General features: G+C 43.5%; 1 protein-coding gene across 1 annotated transcript; it reads left to right on the forward strand.

Annotated features, from left to right (window-relative positions):
* The first annotated feature begins 191 nt into the window (after positions 1–191).
* On the forward strand, positions 192–17,910 carry WDR82 (WD repeat domain 82). Its single transcript, XM_066557957.1, has 9 exons — positions 192–451; positions 5,251–5,348; positions 8,221–8,287; positions 8,477–8,576; positions 11,204–11,320; positions 12,063–12,218; positions 12,321–12,390; positions 14,162–14,304; positions 14,481–17,910. Exons 1-9 carry the CDS (start codon positions 291–293, stop codon positions 14,508–14,510), a joined length of 942 nt encoding a protein of 313 aa, XP_066414054.1. The 5' UTR covers positions 192–290; the 3' UTR covers positions 14,511–17,910.
* Positions 17,911–18,182: the final 272 nt, after the last annotated feature.

The following is an 18,182-nucleotide window of genomic DNA, read 5'->3' on the forward strand; positions in this document are numbered from 1 at the left end:
CGCCCTCGCCCGTCCCAGCAGCCTCCGCGCACGCCCCCTCAGCACTCCCCGTTCCCAGGGTGTCCCGCGCGGCCCCGCCGGAGCCGCAAGATGGCGGACACAATGAGGGGGAGCCGCCTCTCCGCGGCCTGACCGCGCCGAGCCCTCCGCCGCCCCCGCGGCCCCTCGCCGTCCCTGACCGCCCCTCACCGCCCCGCCCCGCCCGGCCCGGCCGTTCCCGCCACCGCCCGGAGCCCCGCCCGGCTGCCCTCAGCGCCGCCGCCCTCGCTCGGTGCGGCCCGGCGGGCGGGATGAAGCTGACGGACAACGTGCTGCGGAGCTTCCGCGTGGCCAAGGTCTTCCGCGAGAACTCGGACAAGATCAACTGCTTCGACTTCAGCCCCAACGGCGAGACCGTCATTTCCAGCAGCGACGATGACTCCATCGTTCTCTATGACTGCCAGGAGGGCAAGTGAGTGGCGGGGCTGGGGCCGCGGCCTTCGGGGTCTGGGGAACGGGGATGCGAGGGGCCCTGGTGACTGCCCACGGTGGCCTTTGGGGACAAGCTGTGCCCGCAGATCTGGCCGCTGAGCTTCAGCTTGAGCTTCTCTCCAGTTGTTTTTCAGCGTAGGCTTCTGAGTAGAATCCCAGCGGCAGGGATGGCAGCAGCGTGGCTTTGCCTGCTCTACGGGAGTACTTGTTATCTTGGTACGCTGGAGACAGTGATTATAATTTCCTAAGTGTAAGCGAAAGTTCACTTCTGTGAGAACTAAACAGTTGCTAAGCCTAAAGGGCTCAGTCTGGTCATATTTCCAGGTCTTGGCGTTGCTGCAGGTATGGAACTGACTTCTCGGTCCTCTCTGGGCTTAACTCTCGCTAATTAGTAGAGAAGTTGTTGTGAGCAATGTGCAGATGTGCCCTTTTAATGCCTCATTTGAGTGTAACTTCTTTGCTAAATGCTTTAAGCCTGAAGGTGTAGATAATGTGACTAAACTAAATTAAACCTATAAAAACCTGGTGGCATTTTCCGTACAACCCAGTTCCCAAGTGGTCTCTTGGATCGCTGCAGACAAACGTGGTCCTCTGTGTTTTGAATAATTTTTTCTAGTTGTGTCCTTATCTGTAAAACACCGTGATCTGTAAAACACCGTGTGATCTGCCTGTGTCTTCGAACGTTGTTTGGATGTAATCGATCGGAGTGTTGATTGATTTCTGTTACCTAAGGGTAATGAGTTGAGGGTTTCTCAACCGCGGTGCGCGGTGTTTCTGTTTCTCATTTAACTGTCCGGGTTTATCTTTTTTCTACCATTGATCACATGGTGCTCATCTTGATTTTCGGATAAACTCTCAGAAATCTGCAGAGCACTTGAGATCTGGTGCTCCCGTTCAGCAGATGGAAACCTACACCAAGGGCGTTTGTAGTCTGTGAGAGTTGGAACAATTTGAGCCAAATGGTGTCATTATGCCATTAAAATCTTTCTCTGTACTTTCTCACACTCTGTACAAGTGTGCATTTGTCTGCTTTAAATTCCTTCAGGTTTTAAATTTTATGTGTGCTTATTGGTGTAGACATGTAGTTCTGAGGTTGTTGGTTGTTCTTGGTTTTTTTGTAAAGCCAGGACTGGGAAGCATCACGTTCACACAGAACATGGAAGGAGAAGTGTGTGTATTAGAGGACAGGGAATAGAAAGGTCAGGGTAGTGCAGGAATGAAAAAAATGGCTTGGGAGTGTCAGGACAGAGATATGTCAGTGTTGTATACATTTTCTAGTAAGCTGGGTATTCCTAACCCTCCTGCTTTTCCAAGCAGGCCAAGACATCATACTTGCAGGGAGGAAAGATTGCCTCCTACATATTCTCTTGATTTGTGGCACACCTATTATATATTATTTTAGACTTCTGTGTAGTTTGATTGCTCTACACATTAATGTTGTTGGTGTTCCCCATCTGCTAGAATGAACTCTGCCATGAAAAGATTTAATTTTGATTTATGTAAGAACAGGTAACTCTATACATATGGATTGTGCCATGGATCGTATCCCAGATCTTAATTATATACAGTAGTAGCAGGGCTGAGTGATGTTAATGCAGATGGTATTGATTGCTCTTCCCCTTTCAAACCTGTAAAGAATAGTTGGATGGGTTGGGAGGCATTTGGCCCTTTCATTCCTATCTCCATCTAATCCTGATGTGCTTTATAGTCAGAAGGTTTGCTTTAATTAAGTTAAATGCAGATCAGTGGTCCTCTACTGCAGTGCTGCATGGCAATGAGAGTAGTTTCAAGGTAACTTCTGTGTCAGGATGCAGTTCTCTGGTGGTTATAAAATTTTAAAATTATTTGAAAGCTTCTCATGCACTATCAGCTGGCTTAAAAATGTAGCTGTCATTTTTAGGGGTAGCTAAGGATGCAGGACACACTTGTTCTCTAACCTATAAAGTTTTATTTTGAATTACTTTGTCACTCAAAATTCATGTGAAGATGATATTTCAGGTCTCTGAGTCATCATTATTGTGGCAGTTTTAGGCTTGTAGTTGGTTTGTTTTTCCTTGTAAATCACAATTTCAAGAGCCTGGAAGTCTCACCTGCTTAGATATAATGGCCAGGAGGAAATGAAATGTCCTGCTTGCTGGGGTTCAATGTAGGATACCCTACTTCATCAAATGGCCTGAAAATGAATTCCTTTCCCTGTGTAAAAGGGGGAAAATCTGGTGTGTCCTCAGTTAATGAGCAGTTCTGCTGGCAGAATTAAAATGCAGCTGTTTGTACTTTAGGAGTATCCTTACCTAGTTTGCTTTGTTTTGCCACACCAAAATGAGTTGTTCAGCTCTATGAGAGTGTGCTCAACCCCATCTTGGTGAACTTCAGCTTGTGACAGTGTCAGGACAGTTGAAACAGTGCTGTGTAGCCAAGGGCTGACAGGACAAGATTATCTCCTTATCATGTGTTGTTCTGGGCTTAGGCAACTGACAGGAGCATCCAATGATTTTGGTCCTGAGATTCCATTTCTGTTTCAAAGTTTGCAAACAACTAAATGGTTACTAAATTTTTAACCCATCCTGCGTCACCAAATCCCTCCACAGCAGGCTGGCTCAGAAGCATAAGAGGCTCCCTGGAGTCTGTTTGGACTTGAGGAAGGATTGTGAGAACTTTTGTGTGTTGGGATGTACAGCAATCCCTGAGGCTGGGAACAGCCTGGCTGCACATCGGTGACCCTGCAGTGATAGAAAGGTTTACCTTGGACTCCTGCTTTACTGTGGTATTTGCTGGGCACACCCACATTCCTGGTCGTGGTGATGTTTTACCCACAGCAGCAGTGATTCAAACCAAGGCATGAATGATATTACAATCCTTGCCTGTGTTTTGTTTCATCTTTGTAGCAGATTTGTCTGAGATCTTGTATTTTTCCTTGTCAATATTGCTTTTTTTGTAGGTGGGCTACATAGATTGACCTTGATTTTGGAATTGTTTTAGTGACTGTGATTTGTTGTTAAAAAGTACTTAGTTTTCTTGTTTGTGTTTAAAATAGTTGACTGGTAACAGGTGTTGTGTGCAGTGACACACTTCTGTTTGTATCAGTTTACATAAAAACTTCACCTTTCATAGAACACAGAACTCTTTTTCCTTATTTTTGGTAAATATACTTTTGTCTGTCTGTTGATCTTTATTGTCTCTATGTTAATTTATTCTAAATAGATCTTCTGAGGTTTAAACTTGTAATAGAAAAGTGAAAGCCAAACTCAGCATGGGAGAATATAATACATATAATATATTTTGAGATTGGGGTTTTTTTCTTGGTTTGTTGTTGGGTTTTATTCCCACCAGACTGGTCAACATCATGGGTGAGGTAACTTCAGAAAGCAGTGTGGGGAAGTATATCACACATAATGTTAGCGTGTGTCAAAATTTAAATTAGGTGTGCTTTTTCAGTGTGTGGCATGTTTGGATCTGAAGAATGATTTAAAAAAACTGCTGGAGTTACTGGGGGAGAATCAGTTGAGATTTGGTCTGTGGCACAGGTGGTGTGTGGCTTTTCACTGCACTTGCTGTATTGGCTTTCCCTTCATAGGAACTTGTCCCCAGCAAATTTGTTTGAAGTCAAAGCCCTCTGGCTTCTGCTGTTTGAGAATTGATATTCAAGAATGAATGTCTGCTTTTGTTCTGATATGAAAAGTCTCCAACTTGTGCTCTTGTTTGGGTGTGTCAGGTTGAGGCTAATGAAGAAAGGAAAAAGTCCAGTGTAATATAAATACCTTGTCTGAGGTGTAGTCTGACAGACTTTTCTCTTGGCAGCAGTTTTGGTTTCAAGTGCTCCTGCTGTTTGTTTCGGTTCCCATGCTGTTTGTCTTTGGTTGTGTGGGTAAAATATTTTGTGGGCCTGTGTAATAACCAGAGTTATGAGTCTGGAATAAAAACAGCTCCCAGAAGAGATGGCATTTCTGGTGTTGATCAGTACCCTCATTGCTCCACTGCCCAGCTCTGAAACCTTTGTGCTGCCTCAGCTGGGGATGAAAGGGGAAGGAGGCTGGTGGAGACCTTGCACTGCTCAGACAGGCACCACTGCTGTGAGATACCCTTATTAGCCAGCTGCTTCCAAGCTTACTCTGCAGTTTGATTTTCTAGTACTGCAGTGCATTACCTGCTTACCAGACCCCCAGAAACCCAGTTCTGTAGGTTGTGTTTGCTCTCACTAGTATTTTTCATTCTGTTTGCAAAATGTTAAATTTCTTTCCCTAAGATTGGATACAAGTATAATTCTGCAATGGTTTGGAGAAGTCCCTATGTTACTCTGTCTGTTAGAGATGACTGGTATATAGATGTGTTTGGGTTAATACCCTGTGAACGAGACACCCTGTTCTGGGGTTTGAAGTTACAGAGAACAAAGACAAATTATACTCAATCTAAAATAAGCAGCAGATGAATGGGAGATTTGAATGGGCAAGGGCACAGTAAGGCAGTGCTGCTTGCTGTGCTCATTATGGTAGCTCCTCCTTTTTTTTTTTTGCAATAGACATCATAGGAAAAGGACTTTTGGAGGAGACACATGCATTTAGCAGGTGTTGCAGAGACCACCTCAGGCCTAGGGAGAGTTTTGGAGAAACAACAAGATCCTTGTTTGAAAATAAAATACAAAAGCTTTTCTTTCTTTGTATAAAAACATCTGACTTCTTGAAACAATTGTGTAATGCCTCAGTGGGAACAGGCCTTGTTGATGTGAGTTTTGTTTTGAGATTTTTGTTGCAGAGTGCAATTATTTCTGCTTCCTCCTGACAGACCAAAGAGGACCCTGTACAGTAAGAAGTATGGAGTGGACCTCATCAGATACACACATGCTGCCAACACTGTTGTGTACAGCTCCAACAAAATAGATGGTAAGTGATCCACTGGAGTGGAGCATATTAATCTCCTTACACTGCATGTCTGGATAATTAGAGCTAAAGATTTGGGAAAAAGTTATAACAACTCTTCAGTGATGAGAACTCTGTCAGAGGAGGGAATTTTTGTCCAACACTCATGCACAGCTTGGTGCTAGTCCCTTGAGCTTCCTTACATGTTTGTTCACTGCTGCAGTAACTGAGGGGTTAAACTTTGTTAGGGAGATGAAGCTCAGGTTCTTCATTGGGCTCTTCAGTTGGTGTTGGTGTCAGTGCTGTCATCAGCCTCTGCACCTTCATTTCTTACCTGAGTGAGGTGGAAGGAGCAGCTGGGCCCAGTGCCACAGCTCTGCCTGGTGCACACAGCTCAGCTGCAGAGGAGGGGAGGGCAGAGCTTCAGGCAGCTCAGCAGATCCCAGCCCAGCCTGGAGGAGGTCACAGAGCTCAGTCCTGCTTTCGTTCATCGTAGTCAATGTCTGAGAATTTTGCACTGGCCACGTCTCTTAGCACAGCACTTCACAAATGGATTTGAACACTCTACTTGTAGACTCATAATTTCTGTAGTAGAGGTTTTGGTTTGGTTTTTCCTTTACACAGATGAAACTGAACAGTAGAGGTGCTGGTGCCTTGTGATGTGTGCTGGGCTACTAAAGGAAATGCAAAGGCTGTGAATTTAGAGAAGATGGAAGTTAAGAGTTAAGAAGTTGGGTTAAACTAGAGCAAGCTGGGCCTGAAACTAGAGGAACAAGGAAGTCTCCACCAGAATTGGATTTAATGCTGTAAAAGGTTTAAAAGTGTCACAGGAAGCACATGCCTTTTTAGTCTGTTTCAGAACCTACTTATTTTTTAAATTATATTATTACTATATGTCACATTTTTATTTTGGCTGTTATTTAATTTACAATAAGTGATAATTAACAATCTAATGAAGCATTTTAATGCCATTTTGAATATTTTGTTTATAAGCACTGGTAAGCCTTAAGACTTAAGTCTTCTTGCTGCAGGGTAGCATTATGGTGAACACTTAATTAGAAGAAAAGAAAAAGAGACAATGTGAGAATGTTTGTTGCTGTTACAAATTGTAACCTTAATAAAACCAACAGTGTGTTCTGTAAGAGTCCAGGTACTCTGTAGTCCCTAATGCATGTGGTCATGGCAAGGTGCATTGTATTAACCTGTTTTGCAGGTATTGGGAGGGAAAATTACCTCAGGAACATTCTCTAGGAATGCTGGTGCTTGTTTGCAAGCTTTTTTCTGTTGAATGTTTTGTTGCTACCAATCTACTTGTGAAGATTTCCTCAAGACCTCTGGACTCAGCTCCTGTTGCCTGATTCCAGGCTGAGGTAGTAGTTTGTACAGTTTGAGGGTCTATGATACCACCCGGTACAGGAGATAACTGTACAGGCCACTGCCTTGCCTGGGACAGAGCCCTGCCAGCACTGAGCATCACAGAGGAGCACAATTGCCCAGTGCTTCTTTTTAGCAAAGCAGGATGGAATTCTGCATGGATACTTTGGGATCAGGTAATGACACTTCTTGCAGGAAAAACTAGAGATAAGCCCTAATAGCAACTTTGAAGCATGTTGGTTCTGTCCAATGTGGGATGTGACACTGGTGTTAGGGATTTATATTTTGGATAATCACCTCAGGTCACTTAGAGCTTTTCAGAACTGTCACCAGTACCACATTTCCAGTTCATCCAGTCAGCTTCGGTTTGCTTTTCAAATACTGAAAGGTGGTTTAGACCTCTGATCTCAGCTTGATGAGTAACCTCAGGCAACAATGAGAACTTGACAGTTTTTTCACAGACAGAAACTTTTGCTGAATGAGCCTTTCAAAACATTCTGAACACAGCCCCTCTGACTGTCAAAACACCCAGTTTTCTGACTGTCAGCCCCTCTGACTGTCAAAACACCCAGTTCATGTTGCATCCTCCTTGGCACATGTTCTTCTGAGTCAAAAGTAAAATGTCCTTGACCCTCAGCAGGACTGGTTGTTCCAGCAGTACAGAGTCTGCACATAAAGATTAAAAAGTGGCTTCTGTCTTGTAATAATTGTTTCCTCTTAGAAGGATTTCTTTTAATTTTGGGGAGGAAGTCTCAACAGCATGTTCCAGAATTGTGAGCTACTCTTGGTATGTTCACCTATACTCAGGATAAAATTGGCACTTGAGAAATGTTGTGCTACTGCTCTCATCTATTCAATTTATGTTTAAGGGTGCTTGAAGTGCACTAAGCTTTAGACTACTCTGTCCTCTTCTTAGAGCTTAGTGCAGAGAAAGTGTGAAGTTGTTGATTGTCAGATTAAACAAAAAGAAGAGAGATTTGCTAATTTTTAATGATCTTATCCTGGCTTCAAAGTTACGGTTTTATCATTAGCTGAGTGCCAGAATTTGTACATTTCCTGTGTGTACTGCTTAGTTGGAGATTTGTTTGCTGAATGTGTATGTAGGAAAGAGAGCAATATTCATGCTGCAGAGCAATATGAAGTGGTATTAGCTCTGTAAATTTGATACTCTCCATTTCGTGAGAGCAATGGAATAAAACCTGCTGCTACTTACATTTTAGCACCTTTGAAATTACCTTGCATAAATCACATGACAGTTATTTTTAAAATGTAACATGACTTCAGACTGTGGGAAGTATCTTTTCCTGTTGCCTAATTTTCAGTTCTGCTTAAGAACTGAGTTGGTTTATGTCTGTTTCTAACTTGATTCTCTTTCGAAGTCTTACTTGAAATTAAATTACCAGACTTAAGCACTGTGGTGAGATTACTGTTGCTCTTGGGAGCAAGTTACTATGTGATCTCTTTCAGATAACCTTGGGCTGGTGGTATTTATAATAAAGCTTATGGTTTGTTTATGTTTCAGACACAATCCGATACCTCTCCCTGCATGACAACAAATACATTCGCTATTTCCCAGGGCACACAAAAAGGTGAGGTGTGGCTTGGGGACAGGCCAGGAGAAATTGAAATGAGAATGGTGATGGGCTTGAGTTCATTACACTTGGTTCATGCTGCTTTTGCTTAGTTCAGTTATGGGTTTTTACACAACTGTTGGGGTGGGTGTTGCTGTATTCACTTCTTTGGCTTGTCTCTGATGCATGTGGGTTTCTGTATTGCAGGGTGGTTGCTCTTTCAATGTCTCCAGTGGATGATACTTTCATTTCTGGATCTCTGGATAAAACTATTCGTCTCTGGGATCTCCGCTCTCCAAATTGCCAGGTAAGTTATAAAATTCATATGCACAATATGTTGAATTTTCAGTTGGAAGAATAAAAAATGCACGTGTGTTTGTAACAAACTAAAACTACTGCCAGAAGTGTGTGCTGCTGATTTAGTGTTGACACGTTCCTGAAGGAGCCTGGGTCAGGAATCTCTGTGCAGTGTGTGTGTGTGCGTCACATTGTGTAACAGCACTTGCTCTCACCTGTGTCTCTGCTGGAGAGGCACTGGGGAGGGCAAGAAATAACACCCACAGCTGATGAAACAAGAGAAGGGCTGGGTGTCATCAGCTTGTTCATCAGGCTGCTACCTTATGCAGAGGGTGTTCTCTCAGAGTTGGCATCCCTCCTGTGTTGAGAATTCATCTTCTCTGAGTGTTTGTGTGTCTAAAATTGGTGCCTTGATGCAATTAAATTTGATGAAGAAACTGGTGATCTAAAGTAACACAGCAGCCATATGGTCTGCCACCTCCTTGCATCACCTCTGTTGTTGATCAGAACTGTTTGTGAGCAGGTTTGACTCGATAGCAAGACAGCAAAACTGTTTTTGTTTACTTATTTTTCTGAAATGCTTTACTCTTCTGAGTGGAAGCAGGCTTGTAAGAGTTGAGAAAAATACAAGAACTGGCAGTAGTGGCAGGAATGGAAGATTGGAAGTAGAATCTTTACCTTTAGTGGTGCTGAGTTGTTTTGTCCTGGTATCTGGGTACACAGTGGTGTGCTCTCATATTTCCCCATCTCTCTGGCACCGTTTTGCTTATGAGAGAGGGCTCCTTGCTTGTTCCAGATGATGGAAATGTAAATGAAAGAGAAAGAAAAAAGTTACATTTCTTACAAAATGTTTTTATCATTCTTCAAACCAAGCCTTTTCCTAATTTTTTCTTAATTCTGCTGTTTTTTGGGAGTATGCCTTTAACTCCAGTGTGTAGATTTCCCTTGGGATGAATCTCCATCTCCAAGCTGCTGCACATGAGACAGGGTTGTAAGTGCAGTAGCCATTCTGTGACTTATGCTAATGCCTGAACTTGTAAGAATGGTAAAACTGGGACTTATAACTGGAAGCTGCATCCAGCCAAGCCTGGGAAACAGGTGGAGGAAGTGTTACTTGTAGTTTTCAGTTGGTCCGTGAGATGGCAGCCATACCGCCTGGAAATATTCCCAGGAAACCAGAGCTGGCCCACTCACCAGGGCTCTGAGCATTGGCTGAGCTCTCTGCCTCACCTTCAGAGACCACGGGGAAAACTGACCTATGAGGGAAAGAAGAGAAATAGTAAAATCTCCAGATTTACCTAAAGAAGAATGCAGAAAGAAATAAAAATGCAGAAACTTGTTAAATGTGTTATGGATTTAATCAAAGATGTGTTCTTGTTTATGTGCATACAGTTCATGCAAATGTTTGACTAACAAGCACAGACTGGTAGTCAGGATACAGAAGATTACATATTTTGTTGGCTTTTAATAAACTTCCTCAAGTGTTTTTTATGATGTGACTTAAGGAAAAGGTAACATTAAAAATAAGCACTGGTAGTAACCTATCAATTTTAATATGTGTGAAAAACGCCATTCACTTTTGTTAAAGTTTTAGAAGTTTAATAGTAATGAAAATAGTAATAAAAATTAGGACAATAAGAGACAATAAAAAGCAAAGAATTATGAATGTCCGGGTGCCTGGCACTCTGCCACAAAGCACACCTTGCTAACAAAGGATTACCCCTTAAAAGCAATAGCCTATTGCATATTCATATACCTCACACATGATTCAAACATTCCTTTCAAACTAGGGTGTTTCTGCTTAATTTTGGCTGCCCTCCCCCATCCTGTAAATCAATCTTCTTGGTTCCTCCAAGTCTGAGCTTTCCCGATAAGGAGGCAATAATTTCTCTCTTGGGATCTTGGTGTCTGTTGCTGTTATCTCTATCCAGATAGGACAATGTGAAGAATTTCTTGATTATCTTTTCCATTCCTTGAGCTAGTTACAAAAAGTATTTTACATCACATAATTTCTATTTTAATATTATGCTATAGCTTAAAAACTATGTTTACCACACTGCTTAAAAGAGATTAATACAGCATAACTGTCCAACATAACACATAGAGTATTCATTTTAATATTTGTGAAGAGCCAATATTTTAATATGTAGCTGTAACATATGTAAGGTCTATTGGCTTGCAGCAGGTGTGAAGTTTCATTAAACAGGCCTGTAAATCTCAGCAGTGATATTCCCTTGCTTTCAAAGTACTTTTTTTCCCTCTTGTGCAGCCATAAGTGGTAGAGCATTGCTGTTTATCCCAGCAGCAGTGTTTTGTGGTGCTGCCTGGTGTGGTTATTAACACACCCATATAAGCCTCCCTTCTATGGGGACTTTTGGCGCGCATGACACCTTGAATGAGTTTTTTATTTGTTTTGGTGTAAACTTTCTCACTGAAGCAAATTGGAAGCCCTATATAATGACCTAAAGTTGAGAAAGCTGAGTTCTGAACCCTTGTAAAACCTCAGGATTTACAATTGAAATTAATTTGTTCCACCCCTAGTGTGCTGTCCTGCCCACAGCGGACTCAAAGGGCAGGTGGTAGAAATATAAGTAAGCATCAGTCTTGCAAAATAATTCTGGCTATTTCTATTTCTAGGGTTTAATGCATCTCCAAGGGAAGCCAGTGTGTTCTTTTGACCCAGAAGGGTTGATTTTTGCTGCTGGAGTCAATTCTGAAATGGTGAAGCTTTATGATCTCCGTTCTTTTGACAAGGTGAGGTACCCTGACTTCCCTTTTTACAGCTTTTATCTTGCAAGAAGTAATCTAAGCTCAGTGCTCAGAGGCTGGATTTGTGTACCTGAGCTTACTGTGTGGGTGCCTCCTTGGCATCCAGAAAGTTCTCAGTAAGCACACGTCATGCACAGAGGTACAAATCCTGAGGTACACTCTTAACCCATGCTAACTCTTGAACCTGCTCCAAACTGCAGTACAGGGTCTTTGTTGTGCAGTTTTGGCCTTTCTTTCCTTGCTGCTTATTCTGGAAGAACACTGGCAAAGATTGAGCCAGGACTGTCAGAAAGGATGGAAATTTCAAAGGAAACTGTACTGGTGTGGTCAGCTGAACTGAATAAACACTGAGCATAGTGGTGTCCATGGTTCTCAAAAGTCAGATGACGATTACACTGGCTCAAATTCTTTCTCTAACTTCATTTAGCAGCCTTGTTTGAAAGCCTGTTCCTTAATTTAATTTGTGCTGTTGATTTTGATAGAGTATGAAAGTGTTGGATTGAAACAGCCTAATGCGCTCTTTTTTTGTTTTGGAAACTAGATTCATATATTGAAACTTATACATGGAGAGACATGTTTGTCTTGACACTGTCTTTTGGTATCTTAGGGCTAAGGATTTTCTTTTAAAAAATCTTAGCTGTTTTCCTGCACTGAGGTTAAAAGCAGATTCTTGTTAACAGCAATTTGAACAAACAGTGTTCCTCAAGTTTCCCATTTTCTGTCTCAGGGGCCATTTGCTACGTTTAAGATGCAGTATGACCGAACGTGTGAGTGGACAGGCCTGAAGTTCAGCAATGATGGGAAACTCATCCTCATCTCCACCAACGGCGGCTTCATCCGGCTCATCGATGCCTTCAAAGGGGCTGTCTTGCACACGTTTGGGGTGAGCCTGCTGCCTCTGGTACTTGCTGGAAAACCTGCCCTTTGGTTGTGAGATTGCTGTGGACACACTCTCTACTACATATTCTTCTGTTTTGTACCATAGGGTTATAACAATAGTAAGGCTGTCACGCTGGAGGCATCATTCACACCAGACTCTCAGTTCATCATGATAGGTAAGATAATTCTTGGCAAGAATTTCAGTGCTCTGAAATTAGCCGTGTTATGTAGGGCTAAAGCTGTGTCTGTTGGGAAACAGAATGTATTTAAATAATACAATGCAGCTGTAAGCTTTCTTTGCACTGATGGTGTTCTGTTTTGTTAGATTGCTCAGTGTTCTCTAGACTGAAACATAAAAAAGCCTGCAAGAAGTCTTTTCTTCTTTTCCTACATATAAATGCTGTTCCAAAATAGATAAGAAACCAGGAAACTGTTGTAGTGTGGGAAAACTGGTCACAGGGTTTGTTAGTGGTCCTCTCCCTGTGGCTAGGATGCCCTCATGTGCTGTCTCACAGCATTTTGTGGCTGTATTGTGGCCATCCCGTTTCCTGATGACCAAAGCACATGTTTGTGCTTGGGAGTCTGGTCTTGTAGCTTGGTGCATTTGTACAGGTCTCTTCTCACTGGTGACATTCTGAGGCAGCTGCAGTTTGTTCATGTGGCTCTTGTAAACCCCCATGTCTGTGGAGCAAATTCTTAACCCTTAATAGAATCTGTAGGCATCAGTCTGGTGGCTCCCACTGTATGATTCCCCTGGCCCTCTGCAAGATGGACTCCTGAGGGAAGCAGGTGGCAAAAATCAGCCTGAAACTCCTGTACAGGCTGGTGCTGCACCTTGGGCACCCCACAATGAGCACTTCAGTCACCTGCTGCCCAACAGGACCTTTGGACACAAGTCAGATGCATCTGTGTGGTGCTTCCCCATCCTAGAACTTTATATTTTCTTCTTATTTCTGTGGCTGATATATCAAATATGTTTAACCTTGTGGTAATTTGATATCCAGATCCTCATTTTTCCTGTATGAGTGATGGTCTTGGCAAAACTCCCTTTCTTTTGTTCTGGCTGAGAACTTCCTGATTGCAGAGAAGACGGGTGGGGTTTTTGTTTAGTTTGTCTCTGGAGAGCACTTTATTGCATATATTTACCTTCCTGTTGTGCTCTTCCAAATTAAAACAGTAGTAGAAATTCCAAACCACTTATTCCTGTTCAGTTTTTACATATGGTTACGTTGCAACTTGTGCTTCTTAATTTTTTTCCTGAAAGGCTACAGACAAATACAGAAGGAGAAGAAAATGCTTTGCATTTTTATTAGGAATCCTATTTAAAATGAGTCTAAAGCAGAACTGAATTAAAAAATTCCAAGTTCTCAGCCTTGGAGTTTGAAAAATGTAATTTTATAGTGAAAAACTTGTTCCATTTTAGTAATGTGGAGAGTCGATATCTCCAGGGGAGCTTCTGATATTTGGCTTGGTGCATTGAAATCTGGTTCCCTTCCATGGTGAAAGCTTTGGCTTGATTCTCTGCCCACTGAGTGAGACATTTAGCTGTGTCTGAACTGAGAACTTGTGTGAACAATGACTCTTTCCCCAGCACTTGGCCTCTGCACATTGGTGCAGGTTGGCCAGGGTCTCTCCTCCACAGCTGGAGGTGTCAGGTCTCCTTTCTTTCTGGGTGGCAGTAGTTAACATCTTTGCCTGAATAGTGTTGCCCTGTTGCATAGTTGAGTCTCTGCAGTGCAAGGATACAAACCTGCCATTTGGATACAGGTGTTTCAATTCTATGATGTTTTGTACCTGCCCTTGTGGCATTTGGAGAGCTCTAAAGGTTGTATTATAAAGTTGAGACCTGCCTGTTCCTAAAGTTCTGACAGAAAAAAATGTTCTTCCTTTCCTCTGCTGACATCTCCAGTGCATCTTGCATATCTTGTTTTCCACTTGTACCTTCAGGTTCAGAGGATGGGAAGATTCATGTTTGGAATGGAGAAAGTGGGATGAAGGTGGCTGTCCTAGATGGAAAACACACAGGTCCTATAACCTGTCTGCAGTTCAATCCAAAATTCATGACTTTTGCTAGTGCATGTTCCAATATGGTAAGGAAATGGGCTTTAACTTCCTCTGAGCTCCATGAGGTGCTGACCCTTCCAGAGATGAATCTGAGAAGGCTCAGTGCCTCTCATGTGTGCTTGCAGAAGGTGGCAGCTCCTACAGGATGCTGTAGGAGAGATTTGTGTTCTGCTATGAAAATGTTTTCTTTCCTCCTCTCTAGGCCTTCTGGTTGCCAACTATCGACGATTAATTCCTGCGCTGTGGCCGCTGTGGGATGGCTCCATGCTGCTAACAGCAGCACAGCATTGCAAGCATAGTTCTGGAATTGCCTCCATCTCCTAGACTGTGTTCCTGTTCCTGCGTATTTTCCATGTCTTACCTTTATCTACAGCATTCCGTTGGGAGGACTGCTCCTCTTGCCTCCTGGCACGCTCCAGAAGCAGTATGCTACAAGTTCTTACCTTCCATGCCCAGCAGGCTTTAGCCTAAGATGGAACTGACACAGTGTCATTTCTTAGAGCCCTGAAGTCTGTTTTATCTACAAAATGTTTGTGGCATTTTTTAAAGCTGTAATTATGTGTTTTCCTGCTGTAAATGCACAAGGCTATTGATGTTCCAATGTGGAGCGTGCAGTTCCTTTCCATAAGTGCATGTTTTTAACATCTGGGATCTCTGGTTTCACTGCAGTCCACAGATGCAAATACTTCTGTGCCAAATGTGAACACTGACAGTTTTCAACGGCAGATGCTGGATTCTCTTGCAGTGGAACATGCACCAGAAGTGTGGGTAGCTGTGAATGTACCTCATACATCTTGTCATCCTTTTTTTTGGCAATTTAGCGTGCAACTGCACAGGTTTCATCCACTGTCAGAGATTGCCAAAGCAACCCTGCTGTTTGCTGTGTCAACATCCTGGAGGTGCAGACAGCACTGCTGAGGTCCAGCCAGTGTCCCGAGCAATAAAGGAGTCTGTCAGCAGAAGATGGAGAAACCACACTGAGACTGAAAGCACAGTCTGCCTGTGTATCTTCCTTATGTACCATCTTGGCTGATCTTACTTGTAAATATCATGGGGTGGGTGGGCAGTGGGAATGGGCCATATTTTTTTACTTTTAGATATAAAAGAATATGATGTGGGCCAGTAATGTGAGGTGTCTAGGCTGTTTACTTTCACCGATGCAGTTTTCTGCCCCTGGTTTGTAAATAAGCTCCATGAAATGCATCCCACAGCAGGCTTAAACTGGTATCCCTTTGTTGGTAAAACTGATGTGGGTAGGCCATCACACAGTTTGGCACTGGTCTGCAGGTTTTTGGTGATAGCTCCAAAAGAGCAGTGCATCCTTTGTCAGATGGTGTCTTCAGAGATGAATTTTAAAAATCTTAGGCATGACTGTGCTGACTCTGCTGTGGCCCTGCTCCAAGGAATGCCCCTGCAAAGTGATGGGGAGGGACATGCTCTCCTGCCTCAGGGGCTTGTAGCACTGAAAAGCTGGCTGGCTGGTCTTCAAGCCCAGTTCCAGGGTTTTTTTCCTGAAATGCTGCTTCAATGGAATGCATTCACCAGCAAGCTGGGACAGGCCTGGCAAAAATGTAGTGTTCACTATATTCTTGCCTTTCCAAACACACTTGGGGTTGTGCTTGGGAAGTCTGTTCTTTCCCTTGCCCAGTCACATGTGCTTCCCTGCTCATAAATATGAAAAGCTGGCAAGGTGACAAGGCAGTAACAGGCGTGTTCTCTCTGCTCTCCAGGGCCACTCCATCCTGGCAAACCATGCTGGAGCGTTTTCCTTAGGTCAGTTTCCTGATGTTCCCCTGTTACAGCGAAGTTCATCTCAGCTGTATACGGTTCACATCATGACTCCCTGGAAAAGTAAATGCCTTGTAGAACAGCTGTTTCTGTTTTGCTGTTTCTTGCCTTTGTTTTGTCCCCTCCCAGTCCTTGCCCAGGGAAAGGTGCTGTGCTAAGAGCTGGGGACAGGCACTGAGCATTTCTGTGCTGCTGGTTCGGTTCAGGTTGCAGCACTTGGCTGTGGCAGTGCAGGAGCCCTGCCCACAAGGGGCAGGCTCACACCGAGGTGCTCCGTCTGTGCTGCGGTTGTGGCTCTGCTGCTGCTGCTGCTGCCGCTGCCACACCGGGCATTTCTAACCACAGGTCTGCAGTGGGAGTTGGCCATCCTCCAGCAGGGTGATGGATGCTTTCCCTCTGCCACACAGGCCTGCTGCTGGAGATGCAGATGAGAGCTTCCTGCCACCCCTCTCCTGTGCTGTCCCACTGTTGCCTATAAATAAAACTGCCCTGTGCAAAGGGAGGTGGTTTTCTTGGGCCTCAGTCACTTTAACTCAGCAGTGTTGCATTTCAGGGTGTTAGGTGCTATTTTACCTTCGTTGGTATTTGCAGTGCTTTGTAAAATACAGATATTTGGGGTTTCTAGTGTGTTTTAACAGTCAAACTTCAGCGTCCAGTAGTAAATAATCTTTGAGGTTTTTCAAGTCTTTTGCCTGAGGAAGTGAACATATAGCCTCTGGCCATATTCCTTATTACTTTTGACAGGGAAGCATTTGAAAGTCTTTTATTCTATAAAAGCTCTTTGTTAATGTGGTTTTGAGCGCTTGTCTAGAGGTTGTTGTTCAGCTCTCTTCTGCTTGCAGTGTTGTAAAACATGGTGTGTTGTGGCATGGAATGTTGAAGGAAAAGGGAACCAGAGGAGTGGTTTAGGAGGATGCACACACAAGCACATCAGTGGCTTTCTGGAGTGAAGAGGGATGTTCAGGCTCATGCAGTAGTTCTCCATTCAGGGTGGCAGCTGAGCCCACTGCCACCCATGGAGACAGAGACATCCCTGTTGATGTAGCATGGAGTGCTTTCCATCTGGCTTTAAAAGAGGGGAGTGTGCCAAGTGTTGTCAGGGAACATGAGGATTGTGTGTTTCAGACAGTTGGACAGGAAAGGTGAATAAGCTTTTAGCATTCAGCTTCTTCGTGCTTCTCTAGGAGTCCCAGGGCTTCAATTCCTGTGTTCTTTAGGGCTGCCAGCTAATGAGAAGCAGATCTGATGAAAAACAGCCTTCCCAGGTCTGACAGAGTGGCCAAGCAGCAAACAGCATTCCCCCTCCAAATCTGACATATAAATCCTCCCCATGTTCTTTGGGATGAATTAACGACCTCTCTTCAGAACAAGGGGGAAATGAGACTCAAGAGCCCACCTCAAAGTAAGCAGTGTGGTGGCTGAGCACATCTGCCTGGGCTGTAGGAGATTTCAGGTGTAATTCTCCAAGTCAGTCTTGAAAGATTTTTATTCCTTTATTGAAGCTCCCAGGTCCTGGATTTGTGCCCCCATCCCTTTGTGCTTTGGAGGGTGCAGGAGCAATTGAGTGACAAATTTGGAAGCAGCAGGGTATCTTTTTCCAATGCCTCTTGGCTATTTTAGCACTTTAAGAGACTTCACCTTGGGTTTGGGTCAGGGGCAGGAATCTGGTGAGCCTTTCACAAACTGGTCTCTGTGGTCGTGAGCTGCTCTAGGGAGTTGGACTCCTCGGTGGTATCTGCCAGTGAGTGTAAATACATAAACTCAAATTATGCTTTGTCACAAAATACTACCTATGTGGAGAATTCAATGTTGTGGCTGTGACCAATAAATATTTTGTAGAGAGACCACTTGAGTGCTCTAAATTCTGCGTTTGTCCAGTGTGATACAACTTGCTGGTTTCTTAGAGGGGGAATGTTAAACTCACCCATTTTTTAAAATCTCCCTTTATTTTGCAGAGTCAGCAATTCTGTATTGGAAATTGTGGTTCTTTGAAGGTACCCCTCCATAAATTGCCCATTTTAAGAGGGTTTTTTTTGCCTATGAATGTATCAGGATAGGGAAGCCTTGTGACAGCTACTTATGGAGCTATGGTGCCCTAGGTAAAGAGGTGTTCACA

This window comes from Molothrus aeneus, chromosome 12 (genome assembly GCF_037042795.1).
Source record: "Molothrus aeneus isolate 106 chromosome 12, BPBGC_Maene_1.0, whole genome shotgun sequence".
Lineage (NCBI taxonomy): Eukaryota > Metazoa > Chordata > Aves > Passeriformes > Icteridae > Molothrus > Molothrus aeneus.